The sequence below is a fragment of the Schistocerca serialis genome, chromosome 5 (genome assembly GCF_023864345.2).
Source record: "Schistocerca serialis cubense isolate TAMUIC-IGC-003099 chromosome 5, iqSchSeri2.2, whole genome shotgun sequence".
NCBI lineage: Eukaryota > Metazoa > Arthropoda > Insecta > Orthoptera > Acrididae > Schistocerca > Schistocerca serialis.
In genome coordinates this window covers 97,926,566-97,947,981 of record NC_064642.1, presented here as the reverse complement: position 1 = coordinate 97,947,981, position 21,416 = coordinate 97,926,566, and the positions used below count along the sequence as shown (strand labels likewise).

The 21,416-nt window shown below is 41.4% G+C and overlaps 1 protein-coding gene across 1 annotated transcript in view; it reads right to left on the bottom strand.

Moving 5' to 3' along the window:
- Positions 1 to 21,416, bottom strand: part of LOC126480992 (ribosomal protein S6 kinase delta-1) — a 190,846-nt gene that overhangs the window by 13,543 nt on the left and 155,887 nt on the right. Inside the window, exons 11-13 of the mRNA XM_050104435.1 lie at positions 16,784 to 16,965; positions 3,233 to 3,443; positions 3,057 to 3,152 (exon numbers count right to left, since the gene is read on the bottom strand). Of these exons, the coding sequence (XP_049960392.1) occupies positions 3,057 to 3,152; positions 3,233 to 3,443; positions 16,784 to 16,965 (489 nt within the window). The remainder of the gene's footprint in view (positions 1 to 3,056; positions 3,153 to 3,232; positions 3,444 to 16,783; positions 16,966 to 21,416) is intronic.

Genomic DNA, 21,416 nt, shown 5'->3' with positions numbered 1-21,416 from the left:
TGACATCCATCAATAAATTATTCTCGGGTTTCAAACTGTGTCTAGTGCTTAATTGCTCACAAGCAAGCTTTGAAACATGTGAGATTATGGAATGAATTTTGTGTCAGATTTAATTAAGCAATTGTGCTGATTATCACGCATTAAAAATCTCTGGACTAGCGCATTATCCCGTCAGGAAAATGGACAAACTTAGTCTACCGTACAACAAGAAAAATGTTAAGTTACTATGTTAACAGTCAACACAATGACTGGGATGCCCTATCCCTTATGTAGTAGTGGCAAGTAACTCAAAAATCCACACGAGGACAGAGCCGTCCCTGTATGAAGTTGTTTTCACTCAGAAGATGCTGTTCTCCTTTCACACTATCTAAGACCCCTCCAGAAAAAGATATATCACCAGTAAATAATTTCTTAAAAATATTTGGAGCCAGGTTAAAAAGATGGAGACTAAAGCCTTCAAATGACAGGGAAGTACCCATAATAAAAAACCAGTATTACCAAAGTATCATATCAGAAAATTACTGCTTCAAACCCTGTGCCATATGGATCCTTCCCACGAACACCATCTTTTCTGAATTGCGCACGAGGGAACTTTCCCTGCAATACATCCTATGTTTCCGTAACCCTCCTGGCTCAACCTTCGTTAGTCACTGTCCTCACCCATCCAGCTCCTTCCCTGTTCCCATTCTAACACTACACAGCCACCATTCCACCACCACACCCAGTCTTTTTATTTCTCTCTTTTTCCGCTACTCCCTCCCACCCTCTCCCACCTGTGCCCTCCATCAAACCTGCTGTACTTCACTGTCCGCCACCCCCACCATACAATCCCTCCCCCTCCATGCCCCAGCCTCCTCCTTACCCCCACGCAGACACCACTCCCATCATGCACTGGTGCTGCTGCTTGCAATGTGGTTTCAGTTGCCTGAGACTGCAGTCATGTGTGTGAGTTGCATTTGTGTGTGTGAGTTGTTTTTGTGTGCAAATGTGGGCGTTCATACACGCACGTGCTTATGTGTGTGTTGTTAATGAAGGCCAATGGCCGAAAGCTTTAATTGTGAGAGTCTTTTTGTTGTACCTATCTGCGACTCAGCATCTCCACTATATGGTGAGTGGCAACTTTCCTTCTCATAATATTGTTACATTCCATCCTAGATTTTCTATTGTTTGACATCAGAAAATGGGTTATGTTAACCAACTCTTATGAACCAAAGGATAAGCCCAAAAAAATCTGTTACAATTTACCAAGGATTTTACCATGTGATACAAATAATGGCAGCTGTTAACTTTAAATTACAACGTGTAACACATGCCACAGTGGTCCATGTAAGTTATGTCCACCTTTTTTGAGGAACCACAGAGGCACTGCCTCCATTCCCAGCAGCACTTTCAGAGGAGGGGAGGGGAGTGGCTGGACAAAAGGAAAATAAGAATAAAATTAAGCAAGACACTCTTACAGTTATTCCAGCACATCACTAAGCACTTTGGCCGCAAGTTGGAATGATAAGCTAACAAGAGGATTGCAAGGTAACTGAGGATGTGAATTTTGTGTGTTTACTTACTAATTATTAGGACCGCCCTTGTTGCACATGTTATTGTTATGTGTATGTTTTAGTAAGTGCCGGATTATAGAGGGTATTGTTTTTAAGGAGGCAGCTCTCAAGTGGGCATAAAGGGAACATCTTCTTTATGTACTAGGTTGAAGGAACTTCTGAGCAAAAGCTCCATTCACAATGTTGTTAATGGTAGTAGAACCTTATTGCTTAGACTGGTATGAAAACATCCATGATATGTGGTACCACAGTTCAATTATTATGCGAAGAGAGTAGTCTGCTTGATGTGAAAGTAGTTTATCATTCTGTGCAGGCTTGTAACAGCAAGAAAGTTGTGACTGGGTGCAAGCGTGTATATAAATATGTGTTAGTCATGGGCCTTTAGCTCTGAGGGTAAAGTTTTTTTGCTGAAACAGTATACCCATGAAACAGGATGGGTAACATTTGCCAGAAACCCCTAATGACCACTCTCCAGGCAAGAATTACTGCATTTCTGAGCCAGGCCAATCTACCTGCCCTACACAATGGGTACACACAGTTCATGTGAGTTGACCTGCACTTTCACTCCCAGAAATCTGTGACAGTTTCTTCAAAAGAGATAATTAAAAATTAAATGGAATTCTTCCAAAGGTTATAACTGCACCAGTTATACTCTGTGGCAAACCCAGTGGTCATCATTTTTCACCTGTTACGAGCAAAGACATTACTGTGGCACCATGAGCACAGAACATAGGGTCAAGGATTATTGATCAGTGGCACCCGATGTGATATTTCCAGACCTTCTTTCTGATTATACGCTACTATCACTGGAATAACTACCTTAAATGTCACCCACACATTAATTTACATATCCAACCTACTGTTTGAGATCCTACCCCCCTGGAAACATCCAGTAAGCTTCTACAAGTTGACCGACTGGTGCATAACAACAGCCAAATGTAGGTCATCGGACACTGTTCCAGACAGTTCCTAATGGCACACAAATGCACCCTCTTCTACAAAGTCAGTCTGGAGCAGATGAATTTAAAGCTCCTGGGCAGTCTGTGCTGGTCTGCGCCATAGTGACATTGATGACACCAGTCCAATTGCTGGGCCTCGAACCTCTATCCGCCCCCTGAGCATCTGAGTACTCACACAGCTCGGCATTCTACCAGCTTCATGGAACTACGATGCATAGGACCCAGTCATCCCCATCTTTGCAGGGGTATCAAAGGAGGGATTCCTCGGCCCAAACAACAGGAGGTGGGTTGCAGCATGGCCTGGTCAGAGCGACATCCATATTCAATGGGCCAACAACGCTCAGCATTATCAACTATGAGACCAGGATAGAAGTTTGCTTTCTGGGAGATGCAGTATCAGCATATTTGCATCACTCACCATCTATGCTATTAGTTGTTGAAATTGCTGGGAATCCACTTTGCTTTGCTGAGTAATAAGTACTTTGATCCACTGGCAAATGGGTACATACCAATGGCACTTTCAGTGACAAGACAGTGTGCTTACCTCTGTTAGAATTTCTACTGCTTCCTTTGAAACATAATCCGGAACATTTAAGACTGTATGACTCTGAATTCCCGCTGGATGACAAGAAGCTAGTGCCTGTAACAAAAACATATACTCTCAGTAGATTGTAAATCTTTTTTGTTTGTTTACAAACCACATTATGGCTGAAGTTCTACCTTTCCTGTCAGTAAGTCGAAAAGGATAGCACCGAAGCTCCACCAATCAGCAGCTGGTGTCACTGGAAATATGGATTTTACTTCAGGTGCACAGTACAAGGAGTTCACAGCTTCTTCATTAATAACAGAATCAACTGCTCCCAACTGGCACATATATGATACCAATAGAGAGCCTCTTTCTCCCAACAGAATGTTATCTGGATGCAAATCCCTGAAAAATTGAAAAATTATTGTGCTGATTTACAGAGAAAGGAGCTTTCTGTAGTTTAAATCAAATAGCTAGGATTAAAGTAAAAATTTAATTTAGTCAAAGTTGTATTTCTTTACATCCAGAATCAGATGCCTGGAGAAATAGCTTACACGTCAATATATTAACATACACCAGTACAGCTCACAATTTTATATGCCGCAGACTAGAGTTGAAAACTTGACAAAACAAAAAAGAGAAATTTTGTAAAGAAAACACAACAGTGCAAAACATCACAAAGTAAGAGGAATCTTGAGGGTAAGCACAGAATCATTTCTCCCAGCAGATAAAAGCCACTCCATTATTTATAACCATTGATTCTAATCACACATTCCAAATCAGTACTGCTTATTTGTCTAACTTACTGATGGCTAGAAAACTTCTATTGCGTTCAAACAACAAAGCAATCTGAATGTTGACAACAAAACTTAATGAAGTACATTACACATATTATTAAACAATAAAATTTGCTAATTACACTGAACAGTCAAAAGAGTAAAAGATCATTCAAATTTACTTTATTAATTAAGGTCATTCCATGCCAAGTAGTGTAGATGATCCCGCATGACCATCACAGATTTTTCTGAAATTTTGTGTGAACACCCGCATACATTCCCAATAAACACTGGTATAGGTTCACAATCACCAGTCAAATTCTTTCAGAGATATAGTCATGTGTTCAACGGCATACGCAGCTATTAACAGTGCATCCCTGAGATTTCAGCAAATTTGAGACCCAATATCTATGGCAATATTTTGTTGAAATAAACAGAACTATGCCATATTGTATAACTATTTGCACTCTCTTAATTTAAACCATAAAAAAGATTGCTTAAGCAATTTCATATGAATACAAGCAAACCTACTGGAGGATCGACTCTGTTTTAGAAGCCTAAATGCGATTTTATTTTCTACCACACAGCCGAGAACCAAACTACTATCATTTTTAACCGCAAAGAAAGGTGTTTTTTAAAGAATGGGCTCTCCCATAGTACTAGTTTCCCATTTAATCAAAATATGGCCTCTTCATAGGTGGCCCATACTATTGCTGCCCTGAAGCAGGCTGAATCTGATAACCCCACAAAATACTCCATCTCGCAAAAGCTGCAGAAAGCCATTACACTAGAACTTGGCACAATAAATAATCAAAATCAAAAAGTGTACAATCCCCACAAGAAGTATGTCCATGTGCAAGACCAATTCATTTTGCATGGTATTATTAGGAAGCTTCTGGAAAACCAAGACATCATTGTGTGGGTAGACAAGGCCGATTATGTATAGAAAGCACAGGACTTCTTTTACACCCCATTTTAAGCCTCACAGTTAATTTCGTGGCAGAAATTGTGATGACTATTAAAGAAATACATGTTTTATTCACCCCATTTCTTAAAAAAATTTTGGTACCAAAGGAGCTGAGAATGTCCAGTTTGAGAGGTGTGGTGATGCTTCATACCACTCCTTTAAGGCCATTAATTAGCACTATTAATGCCCGAGGTCATTTAATGAGTACGGAACTGCAAAGTTTCATCAGTAAGCATTATTTTTTTTCCATATACAAATATCCCTACCAAAGAGTTGATTTCTATTACTGAATTCCACTCGTGGCAATAGTCTTGTCCAAATTCGCAAAAAAATTAATGAATTATTTGGTTGCTCAGAACTGTTGTGGATCATAGCTACTTTGCCTTCAAAGACACCGTATATGGATGAACTGAGGTTTAGCATGGGATCTCCCATTGCCAGTACAATAGCCCACATTTAAATCAATCACATTTAACATCAGCTCCCTCCCCCCCCCCCCCCCCCTCCCCAACCCACTTCCACCTCCTAGACTGGTAAGTTACAAAAGATACGTCACTGACATAATACCTTTGTATGATGGGATCGATGCCCAGCTGCAACAAGTCTTTAATAAAATTCACCCCAAGATTCAGTGTACTACAGAACACTGTTCTGGCTTTACACATTCATTATTAGGTTTGGAAATTATGATACAGGACAGTAAAGTTCTCGACTGGTGCTATTATCCATTGCTCCTCAGTTGATCCAAAGCAGCAAAAAATTACTGCTCTTCATGAAATGCTTTACCTTGCAATTAGGTTCCCTCTCTCACAACAAAACTACACTACTGATCAAAAGTATCTGGACACCCCAAAAACATATGTTTTTCATATTAGATGCACTGAGCTGTCACCTACTGCCAGGTACTCCATATCAGTGACCTCAGTAGTCATTAGACATCAGGAGAGAGCAGAATAGGGTGCTCCGTGGAACTCATAGACATCAAACATGGTCAGATGATTGGGTGCCACATGTGTCATACATCTGTACATGAGATTTCCACACTCTTAAACATCCCTAGGTCCACTGTTTCCGATGTGATAATGAAGTGGAAATGTGAAGGAACACATACAGCACAAGACTGTACAGGCTGACCTCGTCTGTTGACTGACAGAGACTGCCGATAGTTGAAGAGGATTGTAATGTGTAATACGCAAACATCTATCAAGACCATCATACAGGAATTCCAAACTGCATCAGGACAGTGAGAAAATTTGGATTTCATGGTCGAGCAGCTGCTCATAAGCCACACATCATGCCAGTAAATGCCTAACGACACCTCGGTTGGTGTAAGGAGCATAAACATTGGACAACTTAACAGTGGAAAAACGTTGTATGGAGTGACGAATCACAGTACACAGTGTGGCGATCTGATGGCAGGGTGTGGGTATGGTGAACGCCCGGTGAACATCATCTGCCAGCATGTTTAGTGCCAAAAGTAAAATTCGGAGGTGGTGTTACGGTGTGGTTGTGTTTTTCATGGAGAGGGCTTGCAACCCTTGTTGTTTTGCATGGCACTATCACAGCACAGGCCTACATTGATGTTTTAAGCACCTTCTTGCTTCCCACTGTTTAAGAGAATTTGGGGATGGTGATTGCATCTTTCAACACGATTGAGCACCTGTTCATAATGCATGGCCTGTGGCAGAGCGATTACACAACACTAACATCCCTGTCATGGACTGGCCTACACAGAGTTCTGACCTGAATCCTACAGAACACCTTTGGGATGTTTTGGAATGCCTACTTCATGCCAAGCCTCACTGACCAATATCGATACCTCTCCTCAGTGCAGCACTTCGTGACGAATGGGCTGCCATTCCCCAAAAAACCTTCCAGCACCTGATTGAACATATGCCTGTGAGAGTGGAAGTTGTCAACAAGGCTAAAGGTTGGCCAACACAATATTGAATTCCAACATTACCTATGGAGGGTGCCACAAACTTGTAAGTCATTCTCAGCCAGGTGTCCAGATACTATTGATCACACAGTGCACCAGCGTGAATTGGATGTCGTTAAATTTATAGCACATGCTAATGGTTACCAGCTGAACATTGTTGATGATGTTCTCCTCCAAATGGAATCTAACATTGCTTCTAATGCTTGGTACCAGTTTACCCTATCATCTAATAGAGATGATAATTCTTAAAAAAAAAAAAAAAAATAAAAAAAAAATAAATGAATAAAAATAATTTTGCAGGATACCATATGTGGCTGTTAAACCCAATAGGAGCAGCAAATGGCTTAGAAAAGAGGGTATTATAGCTGGCTTCTATATCCTCAATAAGATCAGGCACCTATTAAAGCACCACGAAACCAGAGCAGACAATTGCTATATACAATTGGGGATCTACTGCATTCAGGGTAGTGAGAGTCCTTCCGCCTACATAGGCCAAACTGGCTGCTCCTTTAGCATACAGCTCAGAGAGCATCAGGACATTAGCAATTCTAAATCCACCCTCACTAACCACCTGAAGGATGACAATTGTTCCAATTCAGATATAAATATGGTTGTAGCAGTTTACATATTTAATAGGGTGAGTCCAGCAACTGCCTTCTCTCTATCTTTTCTGTGTAGTTAGACATGTCGAGAGTAACGTTAAGGGATGTGAGAGTGTCATTTGAAAGGCCTAGCAGCCCTGTAGACTTATCGCAGTTTCGTAGGAATGATAGTCACGTTAACTTGGTACCATCTAAAGGTGTAGTGTGTTGATTAACAGGTCACGTTGCTCCTTGCGATAAATTTGTACCAAGCGCTTGTGATGTGTGTGGCTTCGATGGTCATGTAACGGGGCAATGTGGTAAGTCTAGATGGCTTGCCATTAGACGTGCTAAGAATTAACTTGCTTCTGGGTAATACAATTTTATTTTTGTGAGGTGAGGTATGTCACACGGAAAATGCCAGACACACGGGACAAGTGACGCCGTAGTCGCATTGACAGAGCAAGTTAAGAAACTGACTGAAGAAAATAAGTTGCAAAAGAGCAGCACATGCAGAGAATAGAGCAACAGCTGGAAGATGGGATAATCCAGCACAGTAATAATCCTTGGCCTAGTAGCGTGGTCCTAGTTCCGATGAAGACACTGGACGAGTCGAAAAAATTTCGCTTTTGTTGCGATTACAGACATTTGAATGAATGGACAGTAGCGGACGTATATCCGATTCCGAATATCACAGATATGTTAGACAACCTAGGGCAGTGCAAATTTTTTTCCACTATGGATTTGCGAAGCGGTTATCATCAAATTGAAGTATGTCCGGAGAACAGGTCAAAAACAGCATTGCGGTCACTTCAAGTATAAAAGAATGCCGTTTGGACTAAAAAACGCCCCAGCAACATTTCAGAGGTTGTTGGATGGAGTCCTTTTGGGTTGAAACCGAAAAAATGCATGGTGTATCTGGATGACATTATAGTTTTTTCAAGAGATATAGAGCAGCATGTGGAATGGTTAAAGGAGGTGTTTAAAAGATTAGAGGCAGCACAGCTAACATTAAGTTTGGACAAATGCCATTTTGCACAAGCACAAGTAAATTATCTTGGGCATGTTATCAGTCAGGACAGGGTACGGACACATCCTTGTCTCACTTCTGCAGTATGAGATTTTCCAGTTACGCAAACCGTTAAACAACTGCAATCATATATTGGTCTTGCGAGCTGTTATCGAAAATTTGTACAGGGGTTCACAGAAATAGCGAGGCCACTTACTAAGTTCCTAAGAAAAGGTGTTACCTTCCAGTGGGCCTCAGAGTGCAAGAAAGCATTTCAAGAGTTGAAACGGATACTGACATCAGATCCAGTTTTGAAGTTTCCAGACTTTTCAAAGGAGTTTATACTACAATGTGACATGTCTAATCACACTCTTGGGGTTGTACTTGGGCAAGATATTGATGGCAAAGAACATCCGATTGTGTTCGTGTCTTGTCAACTTAACAAGGCGGAACAAAATTACTCCACGACGGAGAAGGAATTGTTAGCGGTAATATATGGGATTTCGTACTTTCGATGTTACCTGTATGGTAGACGGTTTAAGGTTGTGACAGATCATTCAGCTCTGAAATGGTTATTAGGTCTGAAAGACCCAGCGAGTAGGCTAGTGAGATGGGCGCTGAAACTCAGTGAGTTCGATTATAAGGTAATACACAAGCCAGGTGTGAAACATGCCAATGCTGATGCACTGAGCAGGAAAGTGGCAGTATTACAAGTAACAGGGGTGATTGAAGATGAGTGTAAAAGGTCACAAGCCGTGGATAGTGATTGCCAATTGTTCAGAAAGCAACTGCAGTGCCTAGTACAGGACGGATTACTTTGCAGGTCGACGAAATGCGGCCCGCATGTCGTCATACCAGCAGCGTTAAGATCTGAAGTTTTGCAACAGGCGCATGACCATTTTCTTTCAGGACATGGCGTGAGAAGAGCTACGGATAGGCAGATAGCGGAGAAGTTTTGGTGGAGGACATGACGTGAAGACGTGGACGAGTACGTCAGGAATTGTGTGCCACGCGCACAGTGTGCGGACTTGAGCCATCAAAGGTTCAGCTTCAAAGATTACTGAGGCAGACAGACCTTTCCAACAAATCGGAATTGATATATTAGGTGCATTTAATAGGAGTGCAGCAGGGAATAAGTATGTGTTAACAGTGATTGACCACTTTTCTAGGTATTTAGTCATGGTTGCATTACCAGATCAAAAAGCAAGTACAGTGGAACAAGCTTTAGTTAATAATTGGTTACTCAGGTATGGGATACCTCAGTCCTTAATCTCGGATCAAGGTACTAATTTACTAATTTCATGTCTGATCTGATGAAGCAACTGTGTAAGTTACTGAAGGTAAAGAAACTACGGACTAGTCCATTCCATCCGCAAGCAAACGGACGAACGGAGAGAGTGCATCGCACGAACGCTAAGATGTTGAGTCACTATGTAAATAGTCAACACACCGACTGGGATGTGTACTTGCAATTCGTAACCAGTGCGTGTAATAGTAAGGTACATACATTGACAGGATTGTCGCCGTACGAAGTGGTGTATGGGCGGAAGATGCCATCACGTTTTGACATGCTTCATCCAAGGCTGGGAGCGGAGGGCGAGCATGTAAGGCAATTTGCAAAAACCATTAAGGAAATATGGGAGGGAGTGTGTGTGTGTGTGTGTGTGTGTGTGTGTGTGTGTGTGTGTGTGTCATCTATTTTTGACAAAGTCCTTTATTTGTGACAGTCTTTTCGTTATGCCTATCTGCAACTCAGCATCTGCGCTATATGATGAGTAGCAACTTTCCTTTTCATAGTATAATTCAAATAAAGTAATAGATGGCACTGTCTCCAACACAAAATACCTGTTTCAACACACACACATACATGTGGCTACTACAGGTACCTGAGACTGCAGTTTGTGTGTGTGAGTGTGTGTGTGTGTGTGTGTGTGTGTGTGTGTATACTGTCTGTTTTTGACAAAGGCCTTACAGGCTGAAAGGTTTATTTGTGACAGTCTTTTTGTTGTGCCTACTTGTGACAGCATCTCCACTATATGGTGAGTAGCAACTTTCCTATTTATAATATTGTTACATTTCATCCTCGATTTTCCATTGTTTGATTATTTGAATTATTGTTTTCTGCATGATAAATACCTATGTGTGTGGCATCATATAACTAAGTAAACTATTCCCAAACAATTTCCATAAATCGCTCAAAGACTACCGTATTTACTCGAATCTAAGCCGCACTTTTTTCCGGTTTTTGTAATCCAAAAAACCGCCTGCGGCTTAGAATCGAGTGCAAAGTAAGTGGAAGTTCTGGAAAATGTTGGAAGGTGCCGCCACAACTAACTTCTGCCTTCGAATATATGTAGCGCTACACAGGCTTGCTTTGCAGGCACAAAGATAAATACTGGCGCCTAACCCTCTGCGTCAATAAATAAATTTTTAAAAAAAGGTGGAAGACGAGCTTTTTTTCTCCGACTCGAGTTTCGACCACTGCATTTTCATACATTATCCAACGAAGTAAATACAAATTTCGCACCGAGCGAGGTGGCGCAGTGGTTAGACACTGGACTCGCATTTGGGAGGCCGACGGTTCAATCCCACGTCCGGCCATCCTGATTTAGGTTTTCCGTGATTTCGCTAAATCGCTCCAGGCAAATGTCGAGATGGTTCCTTTCAAAGGGCACGGCCGACTTCCTTCCCTAATCCGATGTGACCGATGACCTCGCTGTCCGGTCTCCTTCCCCAAAAACAACCAACCAACCAACAAATTTCGCATTGTGCATCTTCGAATGTAGCAGCATTTCAATGTACTACGAAAATCCGACTGGCAAGACTGTTTGGGATGTTTGTTAATATGGCCAACTCTACATTCTGAATTTTTTCCTACCTGTGAGAAGAGATGGTTCCTTATAGGAACTTTTATGAATTGTGAATAGCATGCTGTATTCTCTTCATCATAAGAATAATACGAATATAAACATTTTGCTATGTATTCTTAAGTGTTTGCTGCTAACTCATTTAAATTCTGTCTGCCTAATAAACTACAAAACTAGAGTGAGACAACAGCAAACGTGGAAAAATATAGATATTATCCCATGTTTATATTCGTATTATTCTTATGCCTAATAGTGATACAGTCAGAAATGAAGCACGGCAATTGACTAGATTTTTAAATCTAAGATGACTCTAATTTCAGTGCAGAATGTAATGTACTAAAGAGGCGTCTGCAAAGATTTTCAAACGGAGAAAAATTTTCGCTAAACTCTCGTTCAGAACATCTTCTATCATACGCTGTCTATTATTTGGATCTTGTTGATCATTATCAAAGAAAGCAGAAGTGTAGGTAACAGCAAGTAGGAGTTTCTTGCTATTGTTTCGCTAATGAGACGATTCCTCTCTCTCTCTCTTTTTAATTGTAAGCGGCAGTAGCGTCCACAAAAGCAAGGCATGCCGCGAGCGGCGACAGGTCGTAAACACTCATTATCAGAATGCGACAAACAATGCATGACACAGTACAGTAACGCATTTTCAGCTTAGTGTGACGTAAACACCTATAACAAAGAGAATGGCACTTATCAGATCAAAGAAAAATAAACAATCAATACAAACCAGAAGAAGTACAAGAAAAAGGAGGGTTACTCGTATAAATACGGACGGAGCACCTGACACATAGCAATGGCTACCTGGTAAAGCTTAACTGCTAAGCTTACAACTCTAACCAAACTACTGTAGCTGTATCGTCATTCATTCGACCTAAATTGTGTCTCATATTACAATGGACCAACTCTGTTTCGATTTGGAGGTGCGGCCTAAAACTTTTCTCTCCCCTTGAATTTCAAGTCTCAAATTTTAGGTGCGGCTTAGATTCGGGAATTTTTTTTTTCCTTTATTTCGAGTCTCATTTTTCAGGTGCGGCTTAGATTCGAGTGCAGCCTAGATTCGAGTAAATACGGTAATGTATTTTGTAGTTCTTACTTGTATGAGTTGGTACAACTGGAGCAGTTTAATGGCATAGTTTACAATATAAACTGTAATTCTTGAATTACCACACATCCTGATATACCAACTTAGTGTACATGTACAGTCACTGCATTAAACATGAAAGACTTTATATTTGACTAGAATAATGGCACTCTTCTGAAGAAGAAGCACAACAAAGATTTAATGTCACACTGACGACAAGGTCATTAGAGAAACAACACACACCCAGCCTGTCAAAAGATGGGAGAGGAAATCAATCATTTACTTTTTCAAAAGAACCAATCAGGCTTTTGCATTAAGTGATTAAGGGAAACAACAGAAAGCCTAAACATGGATTGTCTTATGGGAATATGAAATTGAGTTAGTATTTTACCATTGTCACCTTGATCAAGTATTCTGAACTAAAATTACCACCACAGAGCAGTTTTTGACAGCCTTTGCCACATTACGTTACCGAGGCACCCTTTTGAATGGCCATGTTGTGTCTACAAACTAGAGGTCAACATGATGTAAATGAAGTTTCAACTTCAATTTTCAAATTTCAATTTTTTTCCACTTGTAACATGTAATTGTACAGGTGTAGGCAATGTCAATAACATATAATTACAGCATAATTTGTGCACATAGACAATGTTTTTTATATTATTCTACAATTAATTCACACATTAGGTCAATAGTTCAGATAACAGTGAACAGCTGTTTTTACATGCAATTTAGTAGTACACTTACCACCAAGACATGATTGTTACTGAAACTGTTATTCACGTCTCCAGTCAAAATCTTATGCTCATTTGGTAGAAAATTATGAAAAATAATTCCTTTAGTATGTGAGCACAGATATTTCTTTTATTTTCTTCCTCGTATAAGTGTGCATTCTTGTTATCACAGGGTGGGAAAGAAGTTTATGCACTGCACTGTAGCACTGTTACTTTTTTTCTAAGCACAGTAAGACCGTTGAGTTGTTCTACATACCACAGCAGCAGTTATTGACCATGGCCACAGATGACTGATTCTTGCATGACCACACGAGTAATCTTGTGAACAAAGATGTGAGTGTTGCTTTAGAGATTGCCATGATTGATATAATAACCAGACAACAATCACAGGACTGACTCATACAAGCACTAGTTTCCAACATAATCAATTGCAACTGTTTTTGTACAATTCAAACCTCTGTTTGTTGTCTAGTTAAATAAAAGAAAAATAACATGAGAGCAATTCTTTTATTATTAGGCTACACACAGGGAAGAACAATTTGAAAATACAAATGGACAGGAACAACAAAACAGATGAGGTCATAAGTGTCCAAATAATAAATTAACAAAGACTGATTTCTGAGTAAATCATTCCATGGTTCTTGAAGTTGGGGACACATACGATCATAAGCAGCATTAGGACTAATGACAGTGGACCTGGAGCTCTAGTTAATAACTGGAGAGAGATGGAATGAAAATTAGAATGATGCACTCTTGTAAGAGGTTCCTTGGTTCAAAGTGTCTAAGACAACTGGTATCCACAATCAAAAATTAAATCTCCTCCATCATGTTGCTACACGGTGAATAGAATGTTTTCTACAGCCTGTGCTACATCTGCTAGAATGTTATACATTAAAATGTATAGATTTCAAAAACTGATACTGGGTAAGAAAGTGGCATAATGTCAGTGGGTTGTTGCCATGAATGCAATGTCGTGTGCAGTGGCCACGTAACACCTGATAACAGCTGGAAAGATAGTTCCCACGAAGCCCTAGAGACAGTCCCAGAGAGGGACCACCAGCATTTGTGCCAGAACAACTGAATGTTCTTATGTACATTGAGATGATGAAAGTCACGGGATAGCAATATGTACATATACAGATGGCAGTAGCCTACTATCTCATATGCAAAGTATAAAAGGCCAATGCACTGGTAGAGCTATCGTCAGTACTTAAGTGATTAATGTGAGAAGGTTTCCTATATGATTATGGCCACACAACAGCAATTATCAGACACTGAATGCAGAATGGTAGTTGGAGCTAGACATATGGGACATTCCATTTTGGAAATCATTAGGAATTTCAATTTTATGAGAGTCACAGTTTCAACAGTGTGATAAGAATACCAAATTTCAGGCATTACCTCTCACCACGGACAACACAACCTTCAATTAATGACCAAGAGCAGTGTCATTTACGTAGAGTTGTTAGTGCTAACACACAAGCAACAGTGTGAAGTAACTACATAAATCAATGAGGGATGTATCACAAATGTATCCATTAGGAATGTATGGCAAAATTTGGCATTTAGGGGCTATGACCGATGCGAGTGGGCAGGCGGCCAATGCAAGTGTCTTTGCTAATAGCACATCATCTGCATTGTCTCTCCTGGCTCATGACCATATGGGTTGGACGCTAGATAACTGGAAAATCATGGTCTGGTCAGATGATTCCCCAATTTCAGTTGGTAAGAGTTGATGGTAGGGTTCAAGTGTAGTGCATACCCCACAAAGCCATGGACTCAAGTTGTCAATAAGGTGAAGTGCAAGCTGGTGGTGACTCCAGAATTGTGTGCAATGTGTTTACAAGGAATGGACTGGATTCTCTGTTCCAACTGAACTGTTCAATGACTGGAAATGTTTATATTCAGCTAATCAGAGACTTCATGTTCCCAAACAACGAAGGAATTTCTATGGATGAAAATGCGCCATGTCACCATGTCACACACAGTTCATGATTGGGTTCAAGAACTTTCTGGACAATTCAAACGAATGCTTAGCCAGCCAGATTGCCTGACATGAATTCCATCAAACCTTTATGGGACATAATCAAGAGGTCAGTTCATGCACAAAATTCTGCAATGTCAACACTTTCGCAATTATGGACACCTACAGAAACAGCATGGCTCAGTTTTTCTGCAGGGAAATTGAAACAACTTGTTGAGTCCATGCCACATCAAGCTGCTGCACTAAGCGGGGCAAAATAAGGTCTGACACAATATTAGGAGGCATCCCATGACTTTTGTCACCTGAGGGTACAGCAACACAAACTGTATGGGGAGACAGAGTACCTAGAAGGCCTGGGTAGTAGAAATGCAGACTTGTAAGTAGCATCATGAGCCACATCCTTTATGGACAGGCACCCCAGGTGACACTGCCCAATTAGTTCAGTAGTGACACTCTGGGCATACAGTGTGTGTGTGTGTGTGTGTGTGTGCGCGCGTGCGCGCGCGCGCGCAGTGACTGTATCCTGCCACCAGCATGTGTAGCCTTTTGTGGAAGGTCACAATGCTATGGCAATTTCAGGAATAGGTTACTGCTATAAACAATGAGCTGATTCCTAAGTTTCTGTTTATATGTTGTCAACATTTGTCCTTGGTGGAATCAACAACAGTCACAACACTCCATCAGTGGTAAGTGAAAATATTGCTGTGAACAGTAATTTTCAGTGTAATTTCTCAATTAATAAATTTATTAGTATTACAAGTGTAATTTACTTGGTAATAAAGGCTAGAATGTACGTCAGCATTTAGAAGCCCCTGCACACCCCTCAAAACCAGCAGTATGATACAGCAGTCGGACCTGTCCTAGACAATTCGTCATAGCAGTTCTTTTAGTGGACCAGCAATATCACCTGAGGTTTCTTCATGTGGAAACTGGAGGTGTCATTTTGAAACACTAGTTATGAAGGTGAATTGAAAATAAAATATAAGAAGCAATGATTTCATAATTTATCATCACTCTGTCATACACACACAAACAATGTCAAATAGATTTATCCTGGGAACAAGGGATGATGGAACATATAACTTTACATGATATTTGTTGAGCTAGTGTGAATGTGTGAGAGTTCTTCACTTGTGAAAAAGGACTTCGTCTGAAAATTGAAATATTTTTAGTAGCCATCTTCGACGTGCCTGCCTGCAACTCAATGCCTCCTGTATGTGGTGAGTAGCAGTCTATGTTTTCCACCTTGTTGCTTATAGCAGTAACCTATTCATGAAATTCCCATGGCATTGTGTCCTTCCTCAAAGTGCTACACAATTTGGCGGTAGGATACAAGTGCTGCACATACACACATTGCCTGCCCAGAGTAGCTCCATTGAATTAATTCGACAGTCTCACCTGGGGTGCCTGCCTATTGAGAATGTGATTAGTGATGCTACGGTAAGTTTTAATTTCTACTACCCAGACCTTCTCGGTACACCATCTCCACACACAATTTCAGTGTTGCTGTAGAATGAGGTGACAGAAGTCATGGGATACCTCCTAATATTGTGTCGGACCTTCTTTTGCTGTCTATGCTTTCCACCTTGTTGTTTATATGATGCTTTCCCTTCATAATTGTCCATATTATTATCTTTTCAATTTATGCCTTTTTCCTTGAGAAACTCCAAAAACAAACAGTAAGAGAATTCATACAGGAGCCCCTCTTAACCAAAAGTGACACATGAATGCTGTGAGCAAACACCTAATGCAAAGTAAGAGTACGCAGACCAGAATTGCAAAGAATAAAAAAGATATTTACCTGCAGATAATTCCCCACTGATGCAATGATTCCAAGCAAAGAACTAACTGCGCAGCCCACTCACGAACTGTAGCTTCTGGCAGCAGTGGTCTATGACAATCATTCATTGAAAGAAATCTCGACCATTGATGACCTCGATCCAGACTACCAGACATGGTCCTTGCACGCCCTTCACACATATCCTGTGGAAAAATAGACAGTAAATATATTACTGAAATTATATACCACATATAGACATTTGTAACATTATCATTTTCGTGGTGTCCTGCTTATGAATTACTCAACAGTGACAAGAGACATCATATCTCAAATTTTAAGCATTTCATACAGTGTACTGAATATGAAAAGGTAGTTTGTTTATTGGCACACGGGTTTCACTTCTTTTATTTGTGGAGCTCCTTCAGTGGTCTGTAACACGTTTCTTTTTATACATATAGTACACATATTATGTGGTAGTTACAGTATGTTGCTATGTTACATTTTGTCATGCTTTTCTCTTGTTTTTTTAGGTCAGAATCAACTTTTGTAGCACAAATTTCATGATGTGAAATTATCGTTCAGTGTTGCGATTTTCAGCGCTGTTAGCTCACGCGGGTAATCCTGCAGATATATACGTCAGTTTCCACGCTCCAGTTGCCTAATTGCCGGCGTTCTTTCACCCACATTTCATTCAACACATTGCATACATCACTTGCACTTTTCCATTTTGTGGTCAACGTATGTTTTGTTTTCAGTTTGTACTGTTGCCGACTGTTGTTATATGTTTATCTGTCATCTTTTGTTTGTGTTGTGTGTGTGTGTGTGTGTGTGTGTGTGTGTGTGTGTGTGTGTGTGAGAGAGAGAGAGAGAGAGAGAGAGAGAGAGAGAGAGAGAGAGAGAGAGAGAGAGAGAAGATTCATTAATTATTTATTCTGGCTACATTTCGGATATCTATTTGTTATTGTTTTGGCTAGCATGATCAGAAAGTAATTGCTTATATGGATTTGGTCACTCAAAACCTTCTTTTCCATTGCAATGGTTCTTTATATGTGAAAGTTTTCTTGCTATGTCAGGAGCTTTCTGCTGTGATTATTGACTCTGATAAATGTCATGTCACTTACCATGTTGTATGGTTCATGTCCATGTTTTATCAGGTGTTTAGCAAAGGTATAATGGCTATTTTCATATTTCCAACTTCTTATATGTTCTTTATATCTAGTTTTGAAGTTCCTGCTTGTCATCCCCAGATACACAAATTTACATTCTTGGCACTGTAGCTGGTATATTCCTGCTCCTTGGTATTTATCTGGTTTGTTTGTTTTTGTAAATGTGACTGGAGTGTGCTTCTTGTTCTGTAAGCTAGGTGTAATCCATGTTTCTTTAATATATTTGATATCCTGTGTGTTGCTTTGCTTTTGTACGTAACAGCGTACCATTTCTTTCTTTTAGTCTTGTCATGAGTGTTACTGTTTTGTGCTTCCGAGTGAACCTTAATATCTTTGTCACAAAATTTGTGCTGCAAAAGTTGATTCTAACCTAAAAAACAAGAGAAAAATATGACAAAATGTAACACAGCAAAATACTGTAACTACTACATAATATGTTTATCATATGTATAAATAGAAATATATACTACAGGCCACTGATGATGCTTCACAAATAAAAGAAGCAAAACTTGTATGGCAATAAACAAACTGTCTTCAATTAGCCACATAGATGGAACATACCTCCACAAACTTTAAAGCAACTATCCAAAGATGGAAAACAGAAATAATGACAACTCTCTCTCTCTCTCTCTCTCTCTTGTGCGCACACACACACACACACACACCAGGATATACTGAAAGTTGAGGCCAGAGGGTTACAGGAATGAAGGATATATTGTAGGGAGAGTTCCCATCAGTGCAATCTGGAGTTGGTAGTAATGATCCAGATGGCACAGGCTGTGAAGCAGTCATTGAAGTGAAGCACACCATGTTCAGCAGTATGTCCAGCAAGTGGGTGGTCCAACTGTTTTGTGGCGAAAGTTTGCCATTGGCCATTCATGTCAGCAGACAGCTTATAGGTTGTCATACCCACATTGAAAGCAACACAGTGGTTGCAGCTTAGTTTGTAGAACACATAGCTGCTTTCACAGGTGGCCCTGCCTTTGATGGGATAGGAGACCCCTGTTACAAGTCAGGTGTCGGTAGTAGTGCAAGAATGTATGGCACAGATCTTGCATCTAGGTTGATTGCAGGGATATGAGTCATGACGCAAGTGGTTGGTTGCAGCAGTGCAACAGGGTTGAACAAGGATATTGTGTAGGTTCGGTGGGTGGCCAAATATCACTGTGGGAGAGGTCTCGGGAGGATAGTGGGTAGGATAATCCTCATTTCAGGGCATGACAAGAGGTAGTTGAAACCCTGGTAGAGAATGTAACACAGTCAAACCAGTTCCAAATGGTGCCGAGTCATGAGGTGAGTGCTCCTTTATGGCTAGACATTGGGTACATGAGATGTGGTAGGTGACTGGAAAGACAAGGCGTGGAAGATTTGTTTCTGGATAAGTTTGGGAGGGTAATTTCAATCTATGAAGGCCTCAGTGAGACCCTTGACATATTTGGAGAAAGACTGCTTGTAACTACAGATGTGACAACCATGGGTCATTAGGCTGTATGGAAGAGACTTGTTGGTACAGAATGGGCAGCAGCTGTCAAAGTGGAGGTATCACTGGACTTTGGTAGGTTTGATGAGGACAGACGTACTGACGTAACCATCCTTGAGATAGAGGTCAGCATCAAAGAAGGTGACTTCTCGTGTTGAGGAAGGCCAGGTGAAGCAAATGGGGGAAGAGGTGCTGACATTCAGGAGGAATGTGTATAATGTGTCCTCACCCTCGGTCCATATACTGAAAATGTTGTTAATAAATGTGAAACACTTGAGGGGTTTAGGATTCTGCATGGTTAGAATAGATTCCTCTACACGACCCACAAATAGGTTGCCACAGGATGGTGCCATGGGTATGCCCATTGCTGTAACATTGGGAATGGTAGTGTTCAATAGCAGCAAGGCAATGGGTTTGGTTGGCTGATTTGGGGTAGGGGTCCAGACAGTGAGATCACCAGTCCCATTGGATTAGGGAAGGATGGGGACAAAAACTGGCCGTACCCTTTTAAAGGAACCATCCTGGCATTTGCCTGAAGTGATTTAGGAAAATCATGGAAAATCTAAATCAAGATGGCCGGGCACGGATTTGAACTGTTGTCCTCCCAAATTTGATTCCAGTTTGCTGATCACTGCATCATCTCACTCTGCAAAGCCATGGACATTGGGGCTATTAGTATAAAGGGAAGATGGCATCTACAGAGACTAACAGGCCACCCGTTGGAAAAGGAACAGGAACTGTGAAGAGTCAGTGGAGGATGTGGTTGGTGTCTTTTTATAAAGGAGGAAAGTTATGGGTAATAGGCTGAAAGTGTTAGTCCACAAGAGCAGAGATTCCCTCTGTGGGGGCCGAACCGACGCACATTCCCTACCGGAGGGGACACAGGCCAGACGTGTTAGACATGGCCCTCATCAAGGGCATAACAACGACACTCAACGTTGCCGTTAAAAACGATCTGCCCTCAAATCACCAACCCGTCATACTGTACATTGAAGAAACACTGCAGAACATGGAACAACGCAGGATGTTAGACTACAGGCGCACGAATTGGACCCAGTTCAAGGAAACGCTTGACAGTCGCATCCCACCAACCCACGCGATTAACGAGACAGCCCAAATTGACGAGGCAGTCGAAACCCTCACCGGCGCCGTCCAGGACGCAATAGCCAACACCATACCAATCCGCACGCCACAACAACACAGTGCTGCCCTGCCCCAGGAAATACTGGGCCTAATCTCAATGAGGAACCGCCTCAGGAGACACTGGCAGCGTACCAGGCGCCAGCACTTCAAACGGCACATTAACAGGCTCCAGGGTATAATCCGGGAAAAAATAAACATTCAAGACACAACAGTGGGACCAGAAACTCGAAGGGCTAGACACCACGCGGCCTGGCGTGTGGCAGCTAGCCCGACACTTCACCAGGGAGAAACTGTACACCCCCACGTTACAAGGGCCAGACGGACCAGCATATTCTGCGGAAGAAAAAGCGGAACTAATGACCCTCACACTCGCAGCGTCATTCACACCGAACCTGGATCCCTCAGACCCAGCATTCACACTTGATACGGACCAGGAGGTCACATGCATCTTGGCCCAACCAGCGCGCAACAACATCCGACAAGCTAGTACAGCAGAAATCAAATAGGCCATCATGCATACCACCGCTAGGAAGGCCCCTGGTCACGATGGCATTCAAAACCGTGTCCTCCAGGAGTTCACGGACAAAGCTGTAGACTACCTAGCACACATTACGAATGCCATACTCAAACACCAACACTTCCCCGCCTTTTGGAAGACGGCCAAGGTCCTGATGTTCAGGAAGCCGGGGAAAGACCACTCCCTCCCACAAAATTACCGACCCATCAGTCTGCTGAGCGCGCTCAGCAAGATCGTTGAGAAGGTAATATTAAAACGACTCACCAGGCACTGCATCACAAACGACACCCTGAGACCGGAGCAATTCGGTTTCAGGAATCACCACTCAACAACACAACAACTCCTCCG